The sequence below is a fragment of the Cygnus olor genome, chromosome 10, assembly GCF_009769625.2.
Source record: "Cygnus olor isolate bCygOlo1 chromosome 10, bCygOlo1.pri.v2, whole genome shotgun sequence".
NCBI lineage: Eukaryota > Metazoa > Chordata > Aves > Anseriformes > Anatidae > Cygnus > Cygnus olor.
In genome coordinates, this window is record NC_049178.1 from 7,093,693 (window position 1) to 7,112,530 (window position 18,838).

The 18,838-nt window shown below is 52.6% G+C and overlaps 1 protein-coding gene across 1 annotated transcript; it reads left to right on the forward strand.

Moving 5' to 3' along the window:
• The first annotated feature begins 10,422 nt into the window (after positions 1–10,422).
• DUSP7 (dual specificity phosphatase 7) lies at positions 10,423–18,244 on the forward strand. The gene is made up of 3 exons (XM_040569240.1): positions 10,423–10,997; positions 13,054–13,482; positions 15,866–18,244. The coding sequence occupies exons 1-3, from the start codon at positions 10,586–10,588 to the stop codon at positions 16,171–16,173; spliced, it is 1,149 nt and encodes a 382-aa protein (XP_040425174.1). The 5' UTR covers positions 10,423–10,585; the 3' UTR covers positions 16,174–18,244.
• The last annotated feature ends 594 nt before the right edge of the window (positions 18,245–18,838 follow it).

Consider the following 18,838-nt stretch of genomic DNA (forward strand, 5'->3'; position numbering starts at 1 on the left):
GCTGCAATCTGCTGAAAAACAGGTTTTAAGATGGAAACAAATAATTAGAAACACACAAATTAGTGTATGTCTGACAATAGGTTGAGCTCTGTACAAATTTAAACAAAGCTGGTAATCACAGGATGCAAGTGATTAAACCAGAGGCAGTGGCTAAATGTCGGCTTTAGCAGTCAGGTGAAAAAGGTGTTGGGAAGGAGCAAACCTGGGCGGGTTTTTCAAGGGCTGTGCACCCAGAATTGAGATAAAACAGTAGCATTTTGGGGCCTTTGTGTAAGACAATGCATTTAAAGAACGGGTGCCACAGGGGTGCTTGGTCAAGGTGCTCACTTGAACACTTCAAGTGATGGGACATCCACAACTTCTCTGGGCAGTGGTGGAGCACCATGAAACTACGCTGGTGGGGATGATGTGGAAGTGCTCTCTGTGGTTTCCTTCCTTTGGCACCAGCTGCTTTTACACCTCCAGCCTCAGGTGGTGCGGGCATCCCAGCCCTGCCAGCAACCCCTGGCTGGGTAGCGGTCAGCGGATCCCCTGGGTGGCTTTCTAGCAGTGACTGGGAGCAAACTGGTTAAAAATTCTGTGATTGCTGAAATTACAGCGTGCCTGTTTCTCTTTGTGTGTGTGTGTGTAAGCAAGCAAGGCACAATAACAGCATAGATTGTTCTTCTGCACCCATTGTTATGGAAATTGCCTTAGAGACAGTTGCTCTGCGGTACATTTTTAGAAGTGCCAGCAGGAAAAGCACTCGGAGGGGAGGAAAAGCATCCAAGGCAGTGCCAGCACTGCCCCTTCTTCGGATGCTTGGTGGGAATTTGCGCTATGGGTGGTTTTTTGCCCATTCGGGCAGAGGGAAGGAGCCTCTGAAGGAAAATCCCCATCTGTGTCAGCCTCCAAAGGAGCCTTTTGGGCTGCGTGTCTCAGCCTCTGCTGCTCATCCGCAGTTTGGGCAAGGGATCGCGTGTCCCATGCTCGTGCCTGAAGTTTACAGGAGTCATTCCCTCTGCCAGCAGTAGTTTGCTACTGCAAAAGGCCCCATTTTAGTCAAAATTAGGTTTTTCCTACTGCTAGATGCCACTTTATCTCAAAAAAAAAATTGTCAAGAAAAATTCACCATTGGATCGGTGTGCTGAAGTGCTGTCCGCCTGTGAGCTGGAGGGAAGCTAGCCCTGTCTCTGATCCAATGCACCTTGTTCACCATCATGTCTGAAACAAGGCTTCTAATGCTCCCAAACCTCCCAGTTTCCAAAACACCACAGGTGGTGGTGAAGGCGCTTTGGAAGGGGTATGTGTCCACGAAATCTTTGTGCTTCCCTCGCACTAGTGTTTTGCAAAAGGCAGAAAATGATGGTGCACTGGAGCCCCTGAGTCGGCTGTGACCACTGAGCACCAGAATGCTGTAGGGGCTGGCAGGGCTTGCAGGCACCCTCTCCTTCTTCCCAGCCAGCTCCAGTTTCCTGGTCTGAAACAAATGGTCCTTTGGGTTCTTCTGCCACACCAGCCTGTCCCTGCTTTGAGAATGAGCTTTCATCTGAAAGGATGGTGGTTGGGCCAGTGAGGAGTGTTGCATGGTGAGGGTTAGGTCTGTTCACCCCCCTATTTGCATTAAAATGCCCAGGCCCACGTCAGTTTTGACCCAACAAATCATTTTTTGTCTCAGTTTCAATGTTTTTTTTCTTTCAGGAGAAGAAAGGAGGCAGGAGGTCTGGGCTGGGGAGAGTGGTTCTGGAGAGGGGCTCAGCTGTGTCCCCTCCCAAGCACCCCCAGCCTTGTGGCTATTCCTCCTGCTGCATCCCAGAGCGCTCAAGGGCTGGTGGCGATGGTGAGGCGGTGGCAGAGGCTGGGAAGGGACCTTGTCATAAGAACGTGGACACTGGGAGTCACAAGCTGGTAGCAAGATGCCACTGAGCAGCCTGGTCCACATTGGCTCCATGGGTCCCTAGCTGCTCCTCTGCAGCCCCCAGGCACTGTCTGGGGCTGCACATGCCCACGGTGGGGTCAGGAGGACCTCTCCATCCTCCTGTGGCTCTTGCAAGTAGGCCGATTTGTAATACCTGCAGGCTCTTCACCGTGCTTCATGAAGTACCATGGTGTCATGTCCTGTGGATGTGCTCAGAGCTGGTGAGAGTCTGACCTTTGCACTAGCAAATTCTCTAGCTTTGTAGCCACTACAGCTGAAAAGATACTTCTCTGTGAACTTGGGAAACTCTTTATCCAAAGGGTCCCTGGTGTTGCTAACCCCAAAGGCTCCACTCTCAGTAGTCAGAAGAATGAGGTTAACACAACCCTCCAACCGTTTCTTCTGAAGCAGAAAATATTGGAGGGGTGGGGAAGGGTAACTCTTTGTATTTTAGACTCTGAGCCTTTTAAGTTTCTTTTACTGTCTTTATCTGCTGCTATTGCAATGTTTGGAAGCCCTGGGGTGGGTTTTTTTGTTTGTTTGTTTGTTGTTGTTGTTGTTGTTGTTGCTTGCTTGGTTGGTTTTAATGCGAAAGCAGAGATTTTGGGGGCAGGTAGCTGAAGCTTGGCCACAGGGACTGACAGCCCTGGGCCGTGCCTGTCTGCAGATGTCAGATGCCTTGTTTGGATGCCTGGCTGCTTTACAGACAGATAGCAGAGAAGGACACTTTAATCTTTATCCCGAGCTTAAAAATAAATAAATTAAAAAAAAAAAAAAAAGTAGAATGGAGAAAAATATACAAAGTAGGCCATGACAACAGAGTTTGTGATCATCTGAGATCTGCTCCTAATTAACAGCAGTTCCCGTCCCAGAAATCATACCATTCAGCAAAAGTTAATCATCTTTGCTCATACATACAATGTGCTTCAAGAGGGAATGAGTCACCCTCATTGAAATGTCTAATGTTATGAAATCCAGTGTGACTGATGTAATAGACCCAGCTAAGCTCTCCGGATTGGCTGGGAGCACCAGCAGCAGCACTCAACCCGTGTGTAAGTTGACTTCATTGAGTTTTGCTTGTTTGTACCCGGGCTGGGTTTAGCCTTTAGATCCTAAAACAAACTCTCAGGGAACGGCCCAAGAAGAAGCTGGGTGGACTCGTGCCCAGCAAAGGGGTGCCAGAGGACAGGCCTGGTGGTCCTTGCCCCCTGGCATGGAGCTGCCCGTTGCCACCTCTGGGAACAGAAGCACTCAAATCCCATCACTCTACATGTCTAAGCATTCACAGGCCCAGGGATTTATTCTCCATTTCTTGGTTCAAAGAGGAATGTACATTGAATTCAGAGCTAAGATCCTGCCTTGATATCAGCTGTTCCTCCTTAAATTAAATATTATTACCTGCAAACATTTCCTTTAAGCACTGGGAGCTGTTTGCTTGGTGTACTTTGTTTAAATGTCACCATATGAATTACTGAAAGTAATTTAAATATTTAAAGTCATATACTGCAAGTCTAATTTTATTCTGAAATACTGAGCCAGACTTGCAGCTGATGCAGCCGATAACAGCTCAGTCTGGCACCCTTGCTTCCTGTCCCAGTTCTTTAAATTAACAATTTGCATTTCCAGCACCTTTCACCCAACAAGTCTGGGCTCTGAGATTTTTTTTTTGTTTCAGTGCGATGTCACTTTGCCAATAGCTTTTACTTGACATGAATGTCCATGGTTTCCAATGAAATAATGTTTCCCCTGAGAAATGCCACCACCCAGGCCAAAGCTTTCCCTAGCTTTCCCAAGAAAAGTTCTGGCCACTTGGAAGCCCCAGCTCCTGGCAGCAGCCCACCCTGAGGAGCTGCGCTCCCACCAGGGCTCATTTCCACATCCTTGTGCCCACCCAGCCTGCGGGGCTTTCTGCTCACACCTGCAAATGCCATCTTGGATAGGTCTCCTAACATGAGGTCCACGGTGCCTTCTAGTTGTGCTGCAGGCACCTCCTCAGAGCACTTGTCTTGCCTGGTGACCTCCCTGCCCCTCGCCGTCCAGAGATGGCTTGCTTCCACTGTAAAGCTGGTGACTCATTTCCCAGGGTGTATTTGCTTAAAAGTTGCCTGGTCACCTCTTTCTCTGCCTGCTGTTGCCTCACTATTCAAATCAGGAGTGAGGAAACGGTGACACGCAGGCACAACACGCCTGTGTGTCCCCAGGCCGTGCCCCTCCTCCCTGGTCAGCATGGTGCATGGGCAGGGTGGAGGCGAGACCTTGCATCTCCTCCAGAAGGAGGGCCCACTGTGCTGTCACATCTGGTCACCTGCTCTGCAGGGCAAGGTGTGCCCCCTTTCAAAACTGGGTTGTGTCTCGGTGCACACTTCATTTTACGATATTACTGGCTGTAAAAGCGAGTCAAGGGTAAGCTGGAGGTCCACTGTGTAATTCTCAGATGGGAGCGTGTATCTTAAAGCCCATCTTTTCCTCCCGGGTCCATCCCTTGGTCTAATAAATGATGTGAGCTCTCCCTTCCCCCAGGCTCTGTGCGTGTCCCTGGGATGTTCCAGATATAGCAGCTGCATGTGAAAACAGGGCCACAGGGGGACATTTCCCCCAAATCCCCTTTGGCCACCAAAGCTGGCCCCTCCAAGATGTGCCAGAGCAAGGCCCAGGCCCTCAATAACCCTCCAGAGATGCCGTCAGCAGGCACAATAATGCACACGGTGTCTTGGGCAAGATGCAACAAGTGCCTTCAACAATGACTGCTTATGCATTGTTTCCTCCTGCCAATACCACCAAGTGCCTTGTCTGCTTTGCTTGCTGGAGGAGTACTCTGGACCGATGCTCCAGCAAAGCTTCCAGGCTGTCATGAAATAGATAAATCGCTCAATGCTGCAACAAGGAGCTTGGAGAAAATATGGGGAAATAGTGGACCCTTCCTTTGCAGCAAGTGAGTGATGAGGCCAGGCAGAGGAGGAGCAGGAGCTGCAGCCAGAACACCTTTGCTGTGGCTCAGCAGCTGGGTAGGCGCAGCAAGGTGGGTCCTCAGCAGTCAGAGGACAGGTCTGCTCCAGAGCATGCTCGTGTGTCCTTCCTGGAGGTCTGGCTGTTGTCCTGGTCAAGAGAGGCTGTTACGTGCTTGACTTCCCCATAGGGGATGTTACCTCCATCCAGCTCCAGAATGCGGAGATGCAGGTTTAGGACCTACTAAGGTCACCCCTCTGCTCCACTCTCGTGAGACCCCACCTGGAGCCCTGCGTTCTGCTCTGGGGCCCCCAGCATCAGAAGGACATAGAGCTACTGGAGCAAGTCCAGAGGCCACGAAGATGAACAAGGGACCGGAGCACCTCTCCTGTGAAGACAGGCTGAGGGAACTGGGGCTGTTCAGCCTGGAGAAGAGAAGGCTCCAGGGACACTTTACAGTCACCTTCCAGTGCCAAAAGGGGCCTACAGGAAAGCCCAGGAGGGACTCTTTGCCAGGGGTATAGTGATAGGACAAGGGTAATGGCTTTAAACTAAAAGAGGGTAGGTTCAGATTAGATATTACAAATAAATTATTTACTCTGAGGGCCGTGAGGCCCTGGCACAGGCTGCCCAGAGAAGCTGTGGCTGCCCCATCCCTGGCAGTGCCCAAGGCCAGGCTGGATCAGGCTGGGGGCAGCCTGGGCTGGTGGGAGGGGTCCCTGCCCATGGCAGGGGGTTGGAGTTAGATGGGCTTTAAGGTCCCTCCCGACCCAAACCATTCCATGATTCTATGGGCAGGGGTCGAGGAGCCAAGCTGGGGAAGCAGAGCTGAGACCCCAAGCTCATTTTATGAAGTGCCCAGTGGGTGGTGGAGCTGCTTTCGCAATTGGTTCTGGTAAAAAGCCTGCACCAGGAAGCTCACACTTAGCCTCCTTGAAAAAGAAATATTTCTCTGCAGGAAATTGCTTCTTGTGACTAGCCTGGCTGACTGAGAGAAACAGCCAAGGAACTGACGTGTGTGGAGGGCGGGCCGCCGAGGATGCTGAGCCTGTGGAGCTGGGAGGCTCTGGATGTGCAAACGGGTGAGAGCGGAGGCACGTGCAGAACAAACACCAAAGGGCCCTGCCGTCACTGCCCTGCTTGCTCTTCTCTGCCTTCCTGTTCTCTAAGGATGAGCTTTTATTTTGGCATATAAATGAGAAATGATTAGAAATGGGGCATGTAGGTATATAGGTATACCTACATAGGGATATGTAGCTATAGGTATATATCCTCCACAAGGGAGGATGTCGTAAGGGTGGTGGCATGTGGCTTTCACACCTGTTCATTTAAAGCCTGCTGCTAAAAAGGGTATATAATCGGAAATTTTCTCCAGTTTTCTCTCTGGAAGGAGCCTGGAGCCTGGGAAGCAGAGGGAGGGAAGCAGGGAAGCCGTCGTTGCTGTTATCCCAGTTTGGTTGGATCAGAGGTTGCCCTGATGGCTGGCTGGCGGAGCCTGTGGGGACTCATCTCCTGTTTGTCCCTTTCTCTCCTGGATTTTACAGAAAGTGTGGGGTCCAGAGGGACCTCCAGCCTGAGCCCTTCTGGGCTTCTGCAACCAGTAAGAGGTGATCACAGAAAACAGAACAACAGAGTTCCTGGAGCCTTGATTTTTGCTGCAAAGAGAAGATAATGTCCACCACAGCCTGCAACACTCTGCACACACAGCTTTGCTCCTCCATGGTTGCCACAGAGCTTCTGGATCTACCTGGAGACATCTGTGTGGTGGAAAGGTGGGAACCAGCCTCAGGGGAAGCCTCCTACCCTGAGCCTCCTTCAGAAGGCCGGAATCTGGACGTGGATTTTCATTGCAGCTCTTGAGGGGTTTTCTCAACCTTGACGGTGCTTTCCAGGTCTGACAAGAGGCAAAGATGATGTCAGAAGAGTCAGGTGGGAGGCAGGAACAGAGGCCCATGGAGATTGAGGCTAATCTGGAAGAAGGAGGAACACAAGTGGAGGCTGGGCACTGCGAAGGCTCTGTGAGGCCGCACATGCCTCCTTTTACATTTGGCCATGTGGATTCTCCTGCAGGAACATACCAGAGAACAATTGTGCAGTCTTTGGCCCAGAATCCACAGACACCGCGACATGTAAAATCTCCAACTCTAGAGCAAAAGTGCCTTCCAGAGAAGGACAAGCGATGCTGTCCCATCTCGTAGAGCAAAAATGGCAGCACCCAGCAACTCATCAGCCTGAGCTCCCTGCATCCCGGCCCAGCGTCTCCACTGGTGACTACACATGAGCAACACGACCCTGACCCTGCTGGACACAGGGCAGCTTCACGCCGGCAGAATGCACTTGCCAGGGCTCAGCATCCACGCGGGATGGAGCCCACCGGAGAAGCAGGGCTGTGTGAGGAAGGGGAAATCTGCTCCCACCCCCAGGAGCTGCCTGCAGGTTCACAGCCGTTGCTGCACAGGGAGGGCTCGCTGCAGAAAGCGTCGCAGCGCGTAGATCCTCCCACTGATCGCTTGTGGGTGAAGTGCTTCACCAGGCCAAAGTCATCTGACATTTTTCTTGCGGGCGGCTGAAGCTAATGAATCCAGATTAGGCAGTGCGGAGGCTGGGGAGCTAGATTTCTGCTGAATATATATGAAGACAAATGTAAATTCTAAATTTCTAGGGAGTATTTTTACCCTGGCTCAGCGTTAGTGTTGATAAAAATAGGCACAAATTAGTGCAGGAGTAGAAAGTAAATTTGGGTTTTTTTATTTTATTTATTTATTTGTTTAATTTTACTGTTAAAGCCATGCATCTATTTCTCTACCAGGAGTTAACCTCTTACATGCAATAATGAAACATTGTGTAAACAATGAACAACTGCCCTTCCCTGACAGATTTACTCCTACTTCAATTAAGTGATTAGTGAAGAGAACTGAAGTTAAATTATATATATATATATATATATATATCAAGTGATTCGATCCCAGAAATTCAGCACTGCAAGGAGGATGCTAAGGATGGTAGCATCAAACCAGCCCTCCTGCCTGTTTCCCTAGCAGCTAAATGTGCTTGCAAAGGTGACAGGGAGGGAGGCACTATCTCTACTGTACAGGTGGGAAAACCTACTAACTGTGCTGTTACCTCTTGTCCTGCTATGATTCTTCGTCTTTGTTTCTGCAACATAAAACAAAGATCCAGGTGGAAAATATACACCAAAACACAGCCCTGGGTAGAAAAAAGACATCAAAACACAGTCCCCGGGCTCAGGAGGTGAGAGGCGGTGGCAAAGGGAGTGAGGAACCTGAGGTGGCGGCTGCCTCAGCATCACAGGAGAGCAGAGAATGGATGAGGACAAAAGCACCCCGAACCCAAGATGTGGCTGTGGCCACGGTGGGCTGGAAGGAGGGGGGAGTCCTCCCAGACTGGGACAAGGACCAGAAGGATGCGTGCACACCTTTGTGTCAGGAACCCGCAGCCAGCTGAGGTGCAGCACAGAGAAGGGAGCCATCCGCTTGTTACCGCACAGCATTGTCCTTGTCCCCAAGCACTTGGGACCCTTCAGAGCTGAGCCGAAAGCTGCTCATTTCTGGGCACACGCAGACCTTTGCTGGCACCAACGCCACGTGCGCGGCAAGACCAAACGTCACCGAAAGCCCCAAGGCGGCACCCTGGCCCCAGCTGCGTGCGTCCTCTCTGCCTCATCTGGTCTCTGCAGGAAACCAGATGTGGGTGCCTTCTCCTTTGCAGGGCACCGAGGAGCGCAGAGCTCCCGGCAGCGCTTCCTCTGCAGGGGAGATGCCCCGGGAGGCGGCGGGGGGACGGGACGCAGGGACCCGACACCGGTGCACGATGATGACTCAGTTTCATCTCGCTTTTGGCTTCGCTGCATTTTGGAGCAGCTGACTCAAGAGGGCAGCAAGCCGACAGGCTGGCACAGCCTCCAGCTGCCAGCCCTGCCCGCCCCTGACCCCGCCACGGGCCTGTCCCCCCACGGGGCTGCGTTCACCATAATCCCACCGTAACCCATGCTCCTGCCACAGAAGGTGGGAGAAGCCGGGGGGGCTCTATTGCCCCTCTCCCGATGTCCCCCTGCTCGTGGCTGGGCAGGCAGGGATGCCACGCTGCTGCTGGATGACGTTCTCTGGCCCTCACCTTCACTGGCGAGAAATCTGCTCTTGACTCTGCAGGTGATGCGCCTGGAACCTGTCCTGCTCGGAGGTTTATGTGTAATGTGACCACAGGACGGAGGTGAAGCGCATCCCTGCTGGTTTCACAGTGGTTACTGCTGCCTCCCTAAGGGGAGCCCAGGAGCCCCCCTAAAATTCATGGCACTGAGCGTACCCCCAGTAGGCTGAGCATGCTCAGTACACCAAGGGCTTTAGACCCAGATGTGCCTTCTTTGCACAGCCCACTGCTGTTCCACTTAGGAATCGAAGGTACTTTGAGAAATGTTCTGAACGGTCAGCTGTTTTCACTGTGGCTTGCATAAGAACCTCAACATCCTTTGCTGCAAGAGTGGCGTTAGTAACTTCCTACTGCAACACTGAATCACAATAGCTTCCCACAGCAACCAGCAGTAAAAATAAACTGGGCAAGGGGAAGTGGACAGCTTCAGCTGTTCCGCTTTCTCAGGCACACACTTGAGTCACAGAGAAGCGATGTAGAAGCAGACATTTATTTTGCTGATAGCAATGAAATCCACGAACGGCTCTGAGCACGGTCCTGCTGAAAGCGCGGGGTTTTGTAACGGGATGCTCGACGTGCTCGAAGTTCAGCATGTTCCCAAGTGCTGCGTTGGTTCTGCATTCCCATTAGGGTCCCTGCTTAACAACCAGGCTAAAAGGAGACAGGCTGGGGATGTGTGCTTTATACAATCCAGCATGCATTTTTTTGCCTAGGCACACAGCTTCATTCGAACAGCAGCTTTAAAGCCTGTTACAACTCAGACTGTGTACGTGTGTTTGTGTGCGCGTGTGCAGGGAAGGGGGGTGTTACAGAACGACATCTTTCCCGTTACACAAGACACATCCCGGGCCTTGACTTTCAGCCAGCTGGGAAAAACCCCGCAGACATCCAGCCGGGTCCCTGAGCCTGGGAGTCTGCTGCTGGGGCAGACCCAGGCCCTTCCCTCCGTGGCAGTATTTTCTGGGAAGGCTTAGAGCGAGGGGCTAGAGTGAGAAGAAGCTGTTGCCACGAAGGAATGGCTCGCCCGTCTTGGGCTGGGAGCGGCTGATGCCCGCGGGGATTTGGGGAGCGCAGGCCTGGAGGATTCCCCGGGGGATGGCGGGGGGGGGGCCTGGACCCACCGCCGAGGCCCGCGGGACCCCGCGCCCCTTCCCGCGCTCTGCGGCCCCGCCCCTGCCCATATACGGCCGCCCGCCTCCCTCCCGCCGCGCCCTCATTGGCTCCGGCGGACGGCGGGGGCGTGGCGGCGAGGGAGGGGGCGTGGCCTGTCCGGCGCGCCATGGCGGGGCGTGGCGCGCCGAGCTGTGCCGCGCCGCCCCCCGGCCCGCCCCTCGGCCCGCCCCCGCGGCACGACCCGGCGGGCCGGAGGAGAGCCCCGCTTTAAGGGAGGCCGCCGGGATGGGGCGCGCCGCCTAAGGCAGAGCGGGGCCGCCGTGCTCCGGGCCGCAGGCAGCGCGCAGCGCACGGCCGGGCCGAGCCCAGCCCAGCCCAGGGAGCCGCGGCGGGGGTGGCCGCTGGGGGCCGGGCCCTCGCTCGCTCGCTCGCTGGCCGCCCGCCCGCCCGCCGCCGAGCCCCATGAAAACGCAGGTCTGGGGGAGCTCCCCGCGGGCGCCCATGGCTGCGGCGATGCCGTGCAAGAGCGCGGAGTGGCTGCAGGAGGAGCTGGAGTCGGGAGGCGGCCGGTCGCTGCTGCTGCTCGACTGCCGCCCCCACGAGCTGTTCGAGAGCTCGCACATCGAGACCGCCATCAACCTGGCCATCCCCGGGCTGATGCTGCGCCGCCTGAAGAAGGGCAACCTGCCCATCCGCTCCATCATCCCCAACCACGAGGACAAGGAGCGCTTCGTCAAGCGCTGCAAGGCCGACACCGTGCTGCTCTACGACGAGGCCACCGCCGACTGGCAGGACGGCGGCGCCGCCACCTCCGTGCTGGGGCTGCTGCTCCAGAAGCTGCGCGACGACGGCTGCAAAGCCTATTACCTGAAAGGTGAGCTGCCCCCCGCCGCGGAGCCCCGGCCGGCCCTGCTCCCGCCCCCCCCCCACCCGCACCGCCGGGTGCAGCGATACCCCCCGCCTTTAATCCCCGGAACAAAATGGTGGGAGGCTGCCAGCGCCCCGCTGCCTTCTCGCCCCCCGGCAGCGGCTGCAGCCTTCGTGCCCGGCGGGGGGCAGCCCCCTGCGTTCCCCGCAGCCTCCCCTGCCCCGACTCCAGCAGCCCCCGGCTGGGTCGCTGCAGCCCCCGCGGCGCCCCACGCCTCTCCCCTTCAGAAAGGGCCTCCGTCCCTTGTAGTTCCCTTCCTAAAAAAAAGCCGCCCGCACCCCCCATTCACTTTCCTTGGAAACAGCAGCCTGTCTGGGAGGGGGCTGCCCCCCCCCCCCCCCCGTAGGACGATGCAGGAGCTGGGTGGGGGGCACCCTGCGTACCCCCCTCCGCACATGCCCTTTCCTGCGGTTTTGGGGTATTTTGGGACCGTTTCGGAACATCCCGGCGGGCCTCCGTGTGGGGCTGAGCGGAGCCCGCAGCCGGGCTGCCGGCCCCTTCCCGGGCTGCCGGTGCGGTCGCTGGGTGGCGGCGTTGGGGCAGGAATAGCAGCGGAGGCGAGGCGGCTCTGCGGGGGAGGGGTGTGAAAGCTGCCACTTGCAGCCCTTTAAAAACGCTGCCGCTTCTTAATAGACCCTTTTATGGGAGCCGGGTGAGCCCCTGGTATGGGCCTGGGGAGGCAGGGAGATAGGCAGGTATTTGGGGACAAGCCCCCAGAGCACACTGCCTGCACCAGCCTCCTCGGAAAGCGACGTGGAGGTGGGGACCCAGGCCCCGAGCACAGGGACTGGCCCCCTTCCCCGTGCCCCCCTTCCCTCTGCTCCCTGCCTGTGCTGGTGGGTGAAGCCCCCAGCTCGTCCTGGCTTCGAGCTTCCCAACGAGCCCTGCTCCTCCGCTTTGACTTCGTGTTTCTCTCCCCGTCGTCCTCCTCCTGGAGAGGAGGGAGCAGCTTTGAAGTTGCTCTGAGCTGTCCCTAACGGGCGGGGGGCTGGGGGTGAGCCCCTTTCTCTGGCTTTTTCCAGGAGCCTTGGTGGGAAATGTTTCCAATTAAAATTCCAAAATGGCTCCTCGGCGCTGTCTGGCTGCGCGGGAGGGAGGAGGAGGAGGACAAGCCTTTTTTCATGAATGGATGTGGCAGGAGCTATCTGTCCTGCTCGGTGACCCCGCCACAACCACCGAACCCACTAACAAAGTTTCCAGGAGGCCTTTCTAATTAAACCATTTGTCAGCGTCAGATACTGATGGCTGGATGCTGGTTTAATGTTGCCTGGAAGGAGGCAGATTGGTGGGGTTTTTGCTGCTCTCTCTGCCTTCCTTCCCAAGATGTCGAGCTGAGGAGCTGGAGGGAAGTACTTAGGGGCAGGCGTGAGAGGTCCCATCCTCAAGCCTGCTTTGGTTTGGGTGAAGAACGAACCTGTGGAGCTGCTCTGTCACAAAGCACGTTCGCAGTGATAAATTAGGTGTGAGAATGTCTCTTTGGCAAAACTTAAGGCCTTTTTTCCTGCTAGAAGGTGAATTATTTTATGGGGTTTTAGTGCCTGAGCTGGGCCTTTGCTTGTTGTTCTTGCTTTATCTCTTCAGACATGGATACTTTTGTGCTTTTCTGCCTAGGTGGCATAATAGCTCTTGCCTAAACTGCCCTAGCCCCATATGCCAAGAAGCTAAATGAGGCGAGATTGTCTCTTGCCATTTATTTTATTTTTGGATGTTTGTTTCTTTTGATGCAGTTGAGGTTTGGCCTGTATTCATTAAACTTAGTAAGGAACTTTCTTTGCTTGGGACCCGTTTGCCCAGTAACAGGCTGCTGGGGAAGGCGAAGGAGCAGGGAGATGCCTTTCTCGGGGTGCTTTTAGGGTAGTTGGAGGCATAGCAGCCAATTGCTGGCAGAGACTAAGTAAATAACATGTGTGTGTGTTCAGATAGAAGGATGTCCCATGTTGAAGGCTAAAACATCTTTCTCTCTCTGCCCCTCTCCTTCCCTTTCTCCGTTTCCCCTTCCCAGGTGGATTTAACAAGTTTCAAACTGAGTATTCGGAGCACTGTGAGACGAACCTTGACAGCTCCTCACCCAACAACTCTCCCCCAGCGTCTGTCCTTGGCCTGGGAGGGCTGCGGATAAGCTCTGACTGCTCAGATGGTGAATCCGACAGAGAACCCAGCAGTGCCACGGAGTCAGACGGGAGTCCCATCCCCAACAATCAGCCTGCCTTTCCAGTCCAGATCCTACCTTACCTGTACCTGGGCTGCGCCAAAGATTCAACCAACTTGGATGTCCTAGGCAAATATGGCATTAAATACATCCTGAATGTGACTCCCAACCTGCCAAACATGTTTGAGCACGATGGAGAGTTCAAGTACAAGCAGATCCCCATCTCAGATCACTGGAGCCAGAACCTCTCGCAGTTCTTTCCCGAGGCCATTGCTTTTATTGGTAGGTAGTTGGCAGAATTTTTTTTTGTAGTCACTGTTCGGGAATGTGGCAAACAGCTTCCCAGGGCTGTCGCTGGTCTCTGGCCTCACCTCTCCGGGCTGTGGCATCGGTGTTAGCTGAGCAGCCAGGCAGCACGCTGCAGAGGCTGGGTTTGGGGAGTCCTCCCCTTCTGAAACTGGGCCCTCACACAGCACCTCAGCCAGGCTACCTGCAAGTGGTGACAGAAACACCGGCCCTGCTGTCTCTTGCCCTTGTATGGGGTTTTGCAGTGGTGTGAGATGGCTGAGCCAAGGTGGTGGGGAGCTCTGGGTGCCTGCTCTGATGGGAGGGGTGGGCGCCAGCGGGGGCTGCGTTAACGTGACTGGTGCCAGAGATTCCTTAGCCCTGAGCGTGGTTAAAACTCTGGGGGGTTGTTTTCCTCAGGGGATTTGCTAGTCTAGTTGTGATCCTGCTGTAAGTCTCCCTAGCATAACTAACTCCTTGTATGGGTACTTCTCCTAAGGTAAGTGTCAACACAATGAGTTAGTGATTATAATTACACTGCAGAGCTCAGCTGGAAAAACTGCTGTGCAGACAGCCCCCGAGACAGCTTGGGCTGGTCATGGAGGGGGGTGCAGGGGCAGATGCCCTCTCTGAGGCTAGCATTAACTTGGAAAATTGCTTCATTTTCTGGTGGAAGCATCTGTCGGGCTGAATAGAGATGTACACTTCCCCTATGAGCTGCATTGTCTGTTGGTGACAGTCAGCCTGATCCATTCTGATTTGGGGGGAGTGAATGGCACAGGTAGTCGTTAATACTGTAACTATTAAAAGCTCCATGGCTTTGTATCTGGTTGAAGATGCATTGATGTTGGCAAGGGTGAAGGGGACCTTTGCCTTCAGACTGAAATCTCTGCTGACAGATTTGGTGTTGCTTTGATGTCCCCGGTGTCATATCCTGCTGCATGCACTCGCTGGCCATGCTGTAAAGGCTGAAGTGGGGCAGAGCAGTGCCTGATAACTTGATTCTGGTCAGGACCTGCTGTTGCGGTGTGGCAGCAGGGACCTGTCTGCACCTCCTGCACGGAGCGTGCTGCTAAACCTCATGAGTGAGATAGGGGGTCCCTGCTGGGGCCTGTCCACTCTGGTCAGGAGGTGTCCCTGTAAATGTTGTACTTGTGCTTTCCATTTAATGGCAGGAAATGGAGGATTACCTCACTCTAGAACCAAACACCAAGAAATGCAGTGCAGTACCCAGTCAGATGAAAGGCAGAAATGTGAGGGGGAATGTTGAATGGGGAGAGACTGAGGGGAGGGCTGGGTGATTGCCCATTGCACTGGAAGCTCTTGCCTGGTTTTGGAGGCTGGGGCAGAAAACCTGTTGTGGATCTGGTCTAGATTTTGCTTTGCCTGCATCTTCTTTGCCCATTGCCACGTTGGTGGTGCCGATATGTCTCTCACCAGTGTGGCTTTACCCAAGGACCCTCTTTCTCCTGCCACCTTCTCCCTCCCCACCAAGCTCTCAGCCAAACGATGGCCTGCAAGTAGGGCTGCCCAGAAGTAAGCAGAGCCGTGTACTCGCGTGCATTCAGCGCGCTCAGCAGCGTGTCCCTCTTTCAGTACCAAGATGTCAATTCATAAAGGGATCACGCTGTTGTGGCTGTGCGAGAGACGATGAGTGTGTGTGTGCGCTTCTCAATCAGTGGCCAGGGAGGGGAAATTTCATTGCTGTTCTCTCGCAATTTTTTGGTGCAGCCTGCATTCCTGCTCCCTGCTACCATTCATTCTGAGAGTCTCCTCCAACACAAGCGTTTGTTTGTAGTAAAGTGCACTTCTTTCGATCCTAAAGAACAATTTCACAATAAGGGAAGTTCGTGCACTTCAGACTCTGTTTAAATTGGCTTTGACTGCATTCGGATAACTTTCTAGTGGAAGGATTAGAACAGCAAAGGAGAATTGCTTGTATGGCATCGGGCTGTACCCTTGTGTCCTGGACAGCCCGGTTCTAGCTGGTGTGGAGGTGGTTGTGCTGTGCCCAGCATCTCGCTGGAGCTGTTGTCTCCAGCCTGGCCTGCCTTCGGAGGGTACTGAAGGTCCCTGGGGAAGGGATGTGCTGCCTGCTGCCAGGATTGATTTGTGCTTCTCAAGCATCTGAGATACATGGCCTTGCTGAGCTGAATGGGGCTGTGCAGCATTGCTGCATGGTGGGAATCTCTTGGGAGCACTCTGGGGAGGGCCATGGTGTCAAAGGGATGTGAGCTGGTGTCACTGGGAGCAGGGGATCCAGTTCTGGCAGTCATCCTGGTCCTGTGAGCCTGCAGCTGCCACCTGGCCCTGCTCCAAAGCTGTGTGTTTTTGGTGCAGAATAATAGACACCCCCCCCCTTCCCCTTGTCTTGTTTCAGATGAGGCCCGTTCCAAGAAGTGTGGGATCCTTGTACACTGCCTCGCTGGCATCAGCCGGTCCGTAACAGTCACGGTCGCCTACTTGATGCAAAAACTCAACTTGTCCCTGAACGATGCCTATGACTTTGTGAAAAGGAAAAAATCCAACATCTCCCCAAACTTTAACTTCATGGGCCAGCTACTGGACTTTGAGAGAACTCTGGGACTCAACAGTCCGTGCGACAACCGCTCGCCCAGCGAACAGCTCTACTTCACCACCCCCACCAACCACAACTTGTTTCAGCTCAACACTCTGGAGTCCACATGAAGGGGACGCCGTCTGGTTGGGAACTCAAGCATCGAATCGCTTCTCTTGAGCATTTCAACTCTTACAAAAAAAATCTGTCTTGCCAGGCAGCTCTGAAAGGACTAGCTTCTCTGGGCAGAGGTGCCCGATTGCTGCTTTAAGAAGGCTAATGCCATTCAGTAGTATCCTGATCAAAGTGGTTTGAAGAGGTAGCCTTTTTACAGGGGGTTATTTAATACGGGCGATGTTACAGTGTTTTGAACACAGCTGTTACCGGCAATAACCGCTTTCCTGGGTGCATTGGGACTGTCAGAGCATGCACATGTGCGAAGAGCTACCAGGGGTTAGCTTGCTGTGGAAAGTGAGGAGATTATGCACTTGGAAACCTTGAACAAAAGGTGTTGGGCCAAGACTGTTTTAAAACCCAAGTTTACTTTTTTTGATTTAAAAAAAAAAAAAAGGAAAGGTAGATCTTACTCGAGCTTTGGGTTCAAACTCTTTTTAAATATGTAAGTTCCTGACTGTTTGTACAGACGAGGTTGCAAAACCAGTATTTTATTCTGTTTCTTGTTTGATCATTTATTATTTTTTTAATCAAATGTTTATATTGACCAAATGCATTTTGCACACTATGTGAAGCCTTGGTATGTCCTGGCATATTACTGGGTACTCCAGAGAGAGACATGCTGCTGCTGTTGTTGTTAGCATCTGGTAGGAAGCTTTGTTATGTGTGAAGGCCAGTTGGGCTTAAACGCAACCCCTTCACCACTCCTGCACTCACAATCACAAACTCTGCACTGATTCAGCCAAGGTGACTAAGCCGCAAGCTTTTTTTAATGCCACCCCTGCCAAAAACAGTTTGCTGTTGCCAGTGGTAAAACTCTTGTAGCCTCTAGAGTTGGTAGAAGCATGTCTGAGCCCAGCTTCATTCTCTGCTGCCTGTTGACTGACTTAATGTCATCCAGCTGGCCTGAAATCATTCCAGCTTCCCAAGTAAAGAAGGGAGTCGTGATGTTGGCATTCCTCGTGCACACTCGAGTCTTTCCCACATGTGCGTGTGGGGGGTGGGGGAACGTGGCAAGAGCCTGGAGCAGAGTGAGGGTTGCATGGCAGGATGGGACTGAATCATCACATGTGGAGCGTGCAAGGGAGTGGAGAGATGTGGAAATGATGACAAGAGTGTTGTAACAGAGTTTTTATATATATATATATATATATATATATATATATATATATTAACTGGCAAATTCTGAGATGATTGGAGCTTTCAACAGAGGTTCTGATTTTTTTCTTCCTCTTTCGAATAACTTTATACCGTGCCTTCTATTCTGAGAAGACTTGTTTATATTTCTGGCTAGTGTTTGGCAAACACCTTATACTGGGCTGGGAGGGGGAGGAAGTGGTAATTTCTGGGAGGAGGGCAGAACGGATTTGGATTTTTTTTTTATTGGCTGCAATGTAGTCCCTCCTTTCTCCCCCCTCCCTGGCCACTTTAACTCATGTAACTGAAAAAAAGCCACGGATTTTTCTAAATATCCAGTTTTTGTACTTTTTTCAAGAAAAAGAAAAAATAAAAAAAAAAAGTCTCCATCTGGAGGAATGTTTGACGCTGTCACATCCTGAAACTGTTCTTTTTGTTAAAGATGTTACCAGAATGTTGGAATGAGCTTCTTTTCTTGTTTTCTGGATGTTTTTTGTTTGTTTGTTGGGTTTTGTTTGCAACAATGTTGGGATCATGGGTCATTGGAAGGGAGAATGGGTGTAAGTACGGTTGTGAGTGAGAAAATTGAGAATATCCTAATTGCATCTTACCTCATGGAGGAATTTACTTTTTCAGGGATTTTTTGACAGTGCATCTGTATTGCATTACAGCTAAACTGGTTTGTAAAGGCTTCCTGTGCTGTTAGCGGTCTTTCTTCTTTAAAGGAAAAAAAAAAGATGCATCTTCTGATTAGTACAAATGAGAGCTTGTTAGTGAGGAATGGTTCTGCTTTCTGAGTTATGAAGGAAAATTAGTGACCCTATATATACTGATCCAATATTGGGACTTTGTTTATATTGCAAATAAATATTATTTTTTCTTTAAAAATGATGTTTGTGTCAGATGCTTGTCTAGCCTCTGCCCATATAAGGGCGTGCTGTTCTCTTATCCATTTTTTTATGGTCGATTAGTATTCTTCTGTGACCACGAAGAGCATTTGCTGGGCAGTGTTCAAGTGTGGTGTTTGGTTTCGTGCGCAATTTAATTTTTAAGACCTGTGGTAAAATGGAGAGGGGGAAGTAGGAGGGCAAGGAGAGGGATGGGGTATTGGATAAACCAGAGAACAAAGAACAGCTTGAGAAAGGGACCGGCTTTGACCCCAGCCATTCCTCTGTGCCAAAAATAAATAGATAAACTAAAGACACTTTTGTTTGCTGTTTAAGTGTGGCCTGTGAAGGCACAGCAAAGCCTTGCCCACAACTGTTGTGATAGCAGATTTTCTTTTGGTAGGAAAGCAAGAAGTTGTGGCGTTGTGGGCAGCTGCCTGGTGACTTCTGGGTCTCACAGCTCTGTTGGCAGCTGGGCAGGACTGGGCTGGCCCTGCCAGTGTTCAGGGCGCTTGCTTTTTCCTGGGTGCTGGTGCAACTGCACTGTTATAAGGACAGCTAGGAAAGGTTATCAACACCTTGCAACTCACCTGGAAAC

Excerpts from the sequence above, each read along its gene's own strand:
- DUSP7 (XM_040569240.1), top strand. The coding sequence starts at position 10,586 with ATGAAAACGCAGGTCTGGGGGAGCTCCCCGCGGGCGCCCATGGCTGCG. Across the intron at positions 10,998-13,053 it reads CAAAGCCTATTACCTGAAAG|GTGGATTTAACAAGTTTCAA; the intron begins GTGAGCTGCCCC and ends TCCCCTTCCCAG. Across the intron at positions 13,483-15,865 it reads CGAGGCCATTGCTTTTATTG|ATGAGGCCCGTTCCAAGAAG; the intron begins GTAGGTAGTTGG and ends GTCTTGTTTCAG.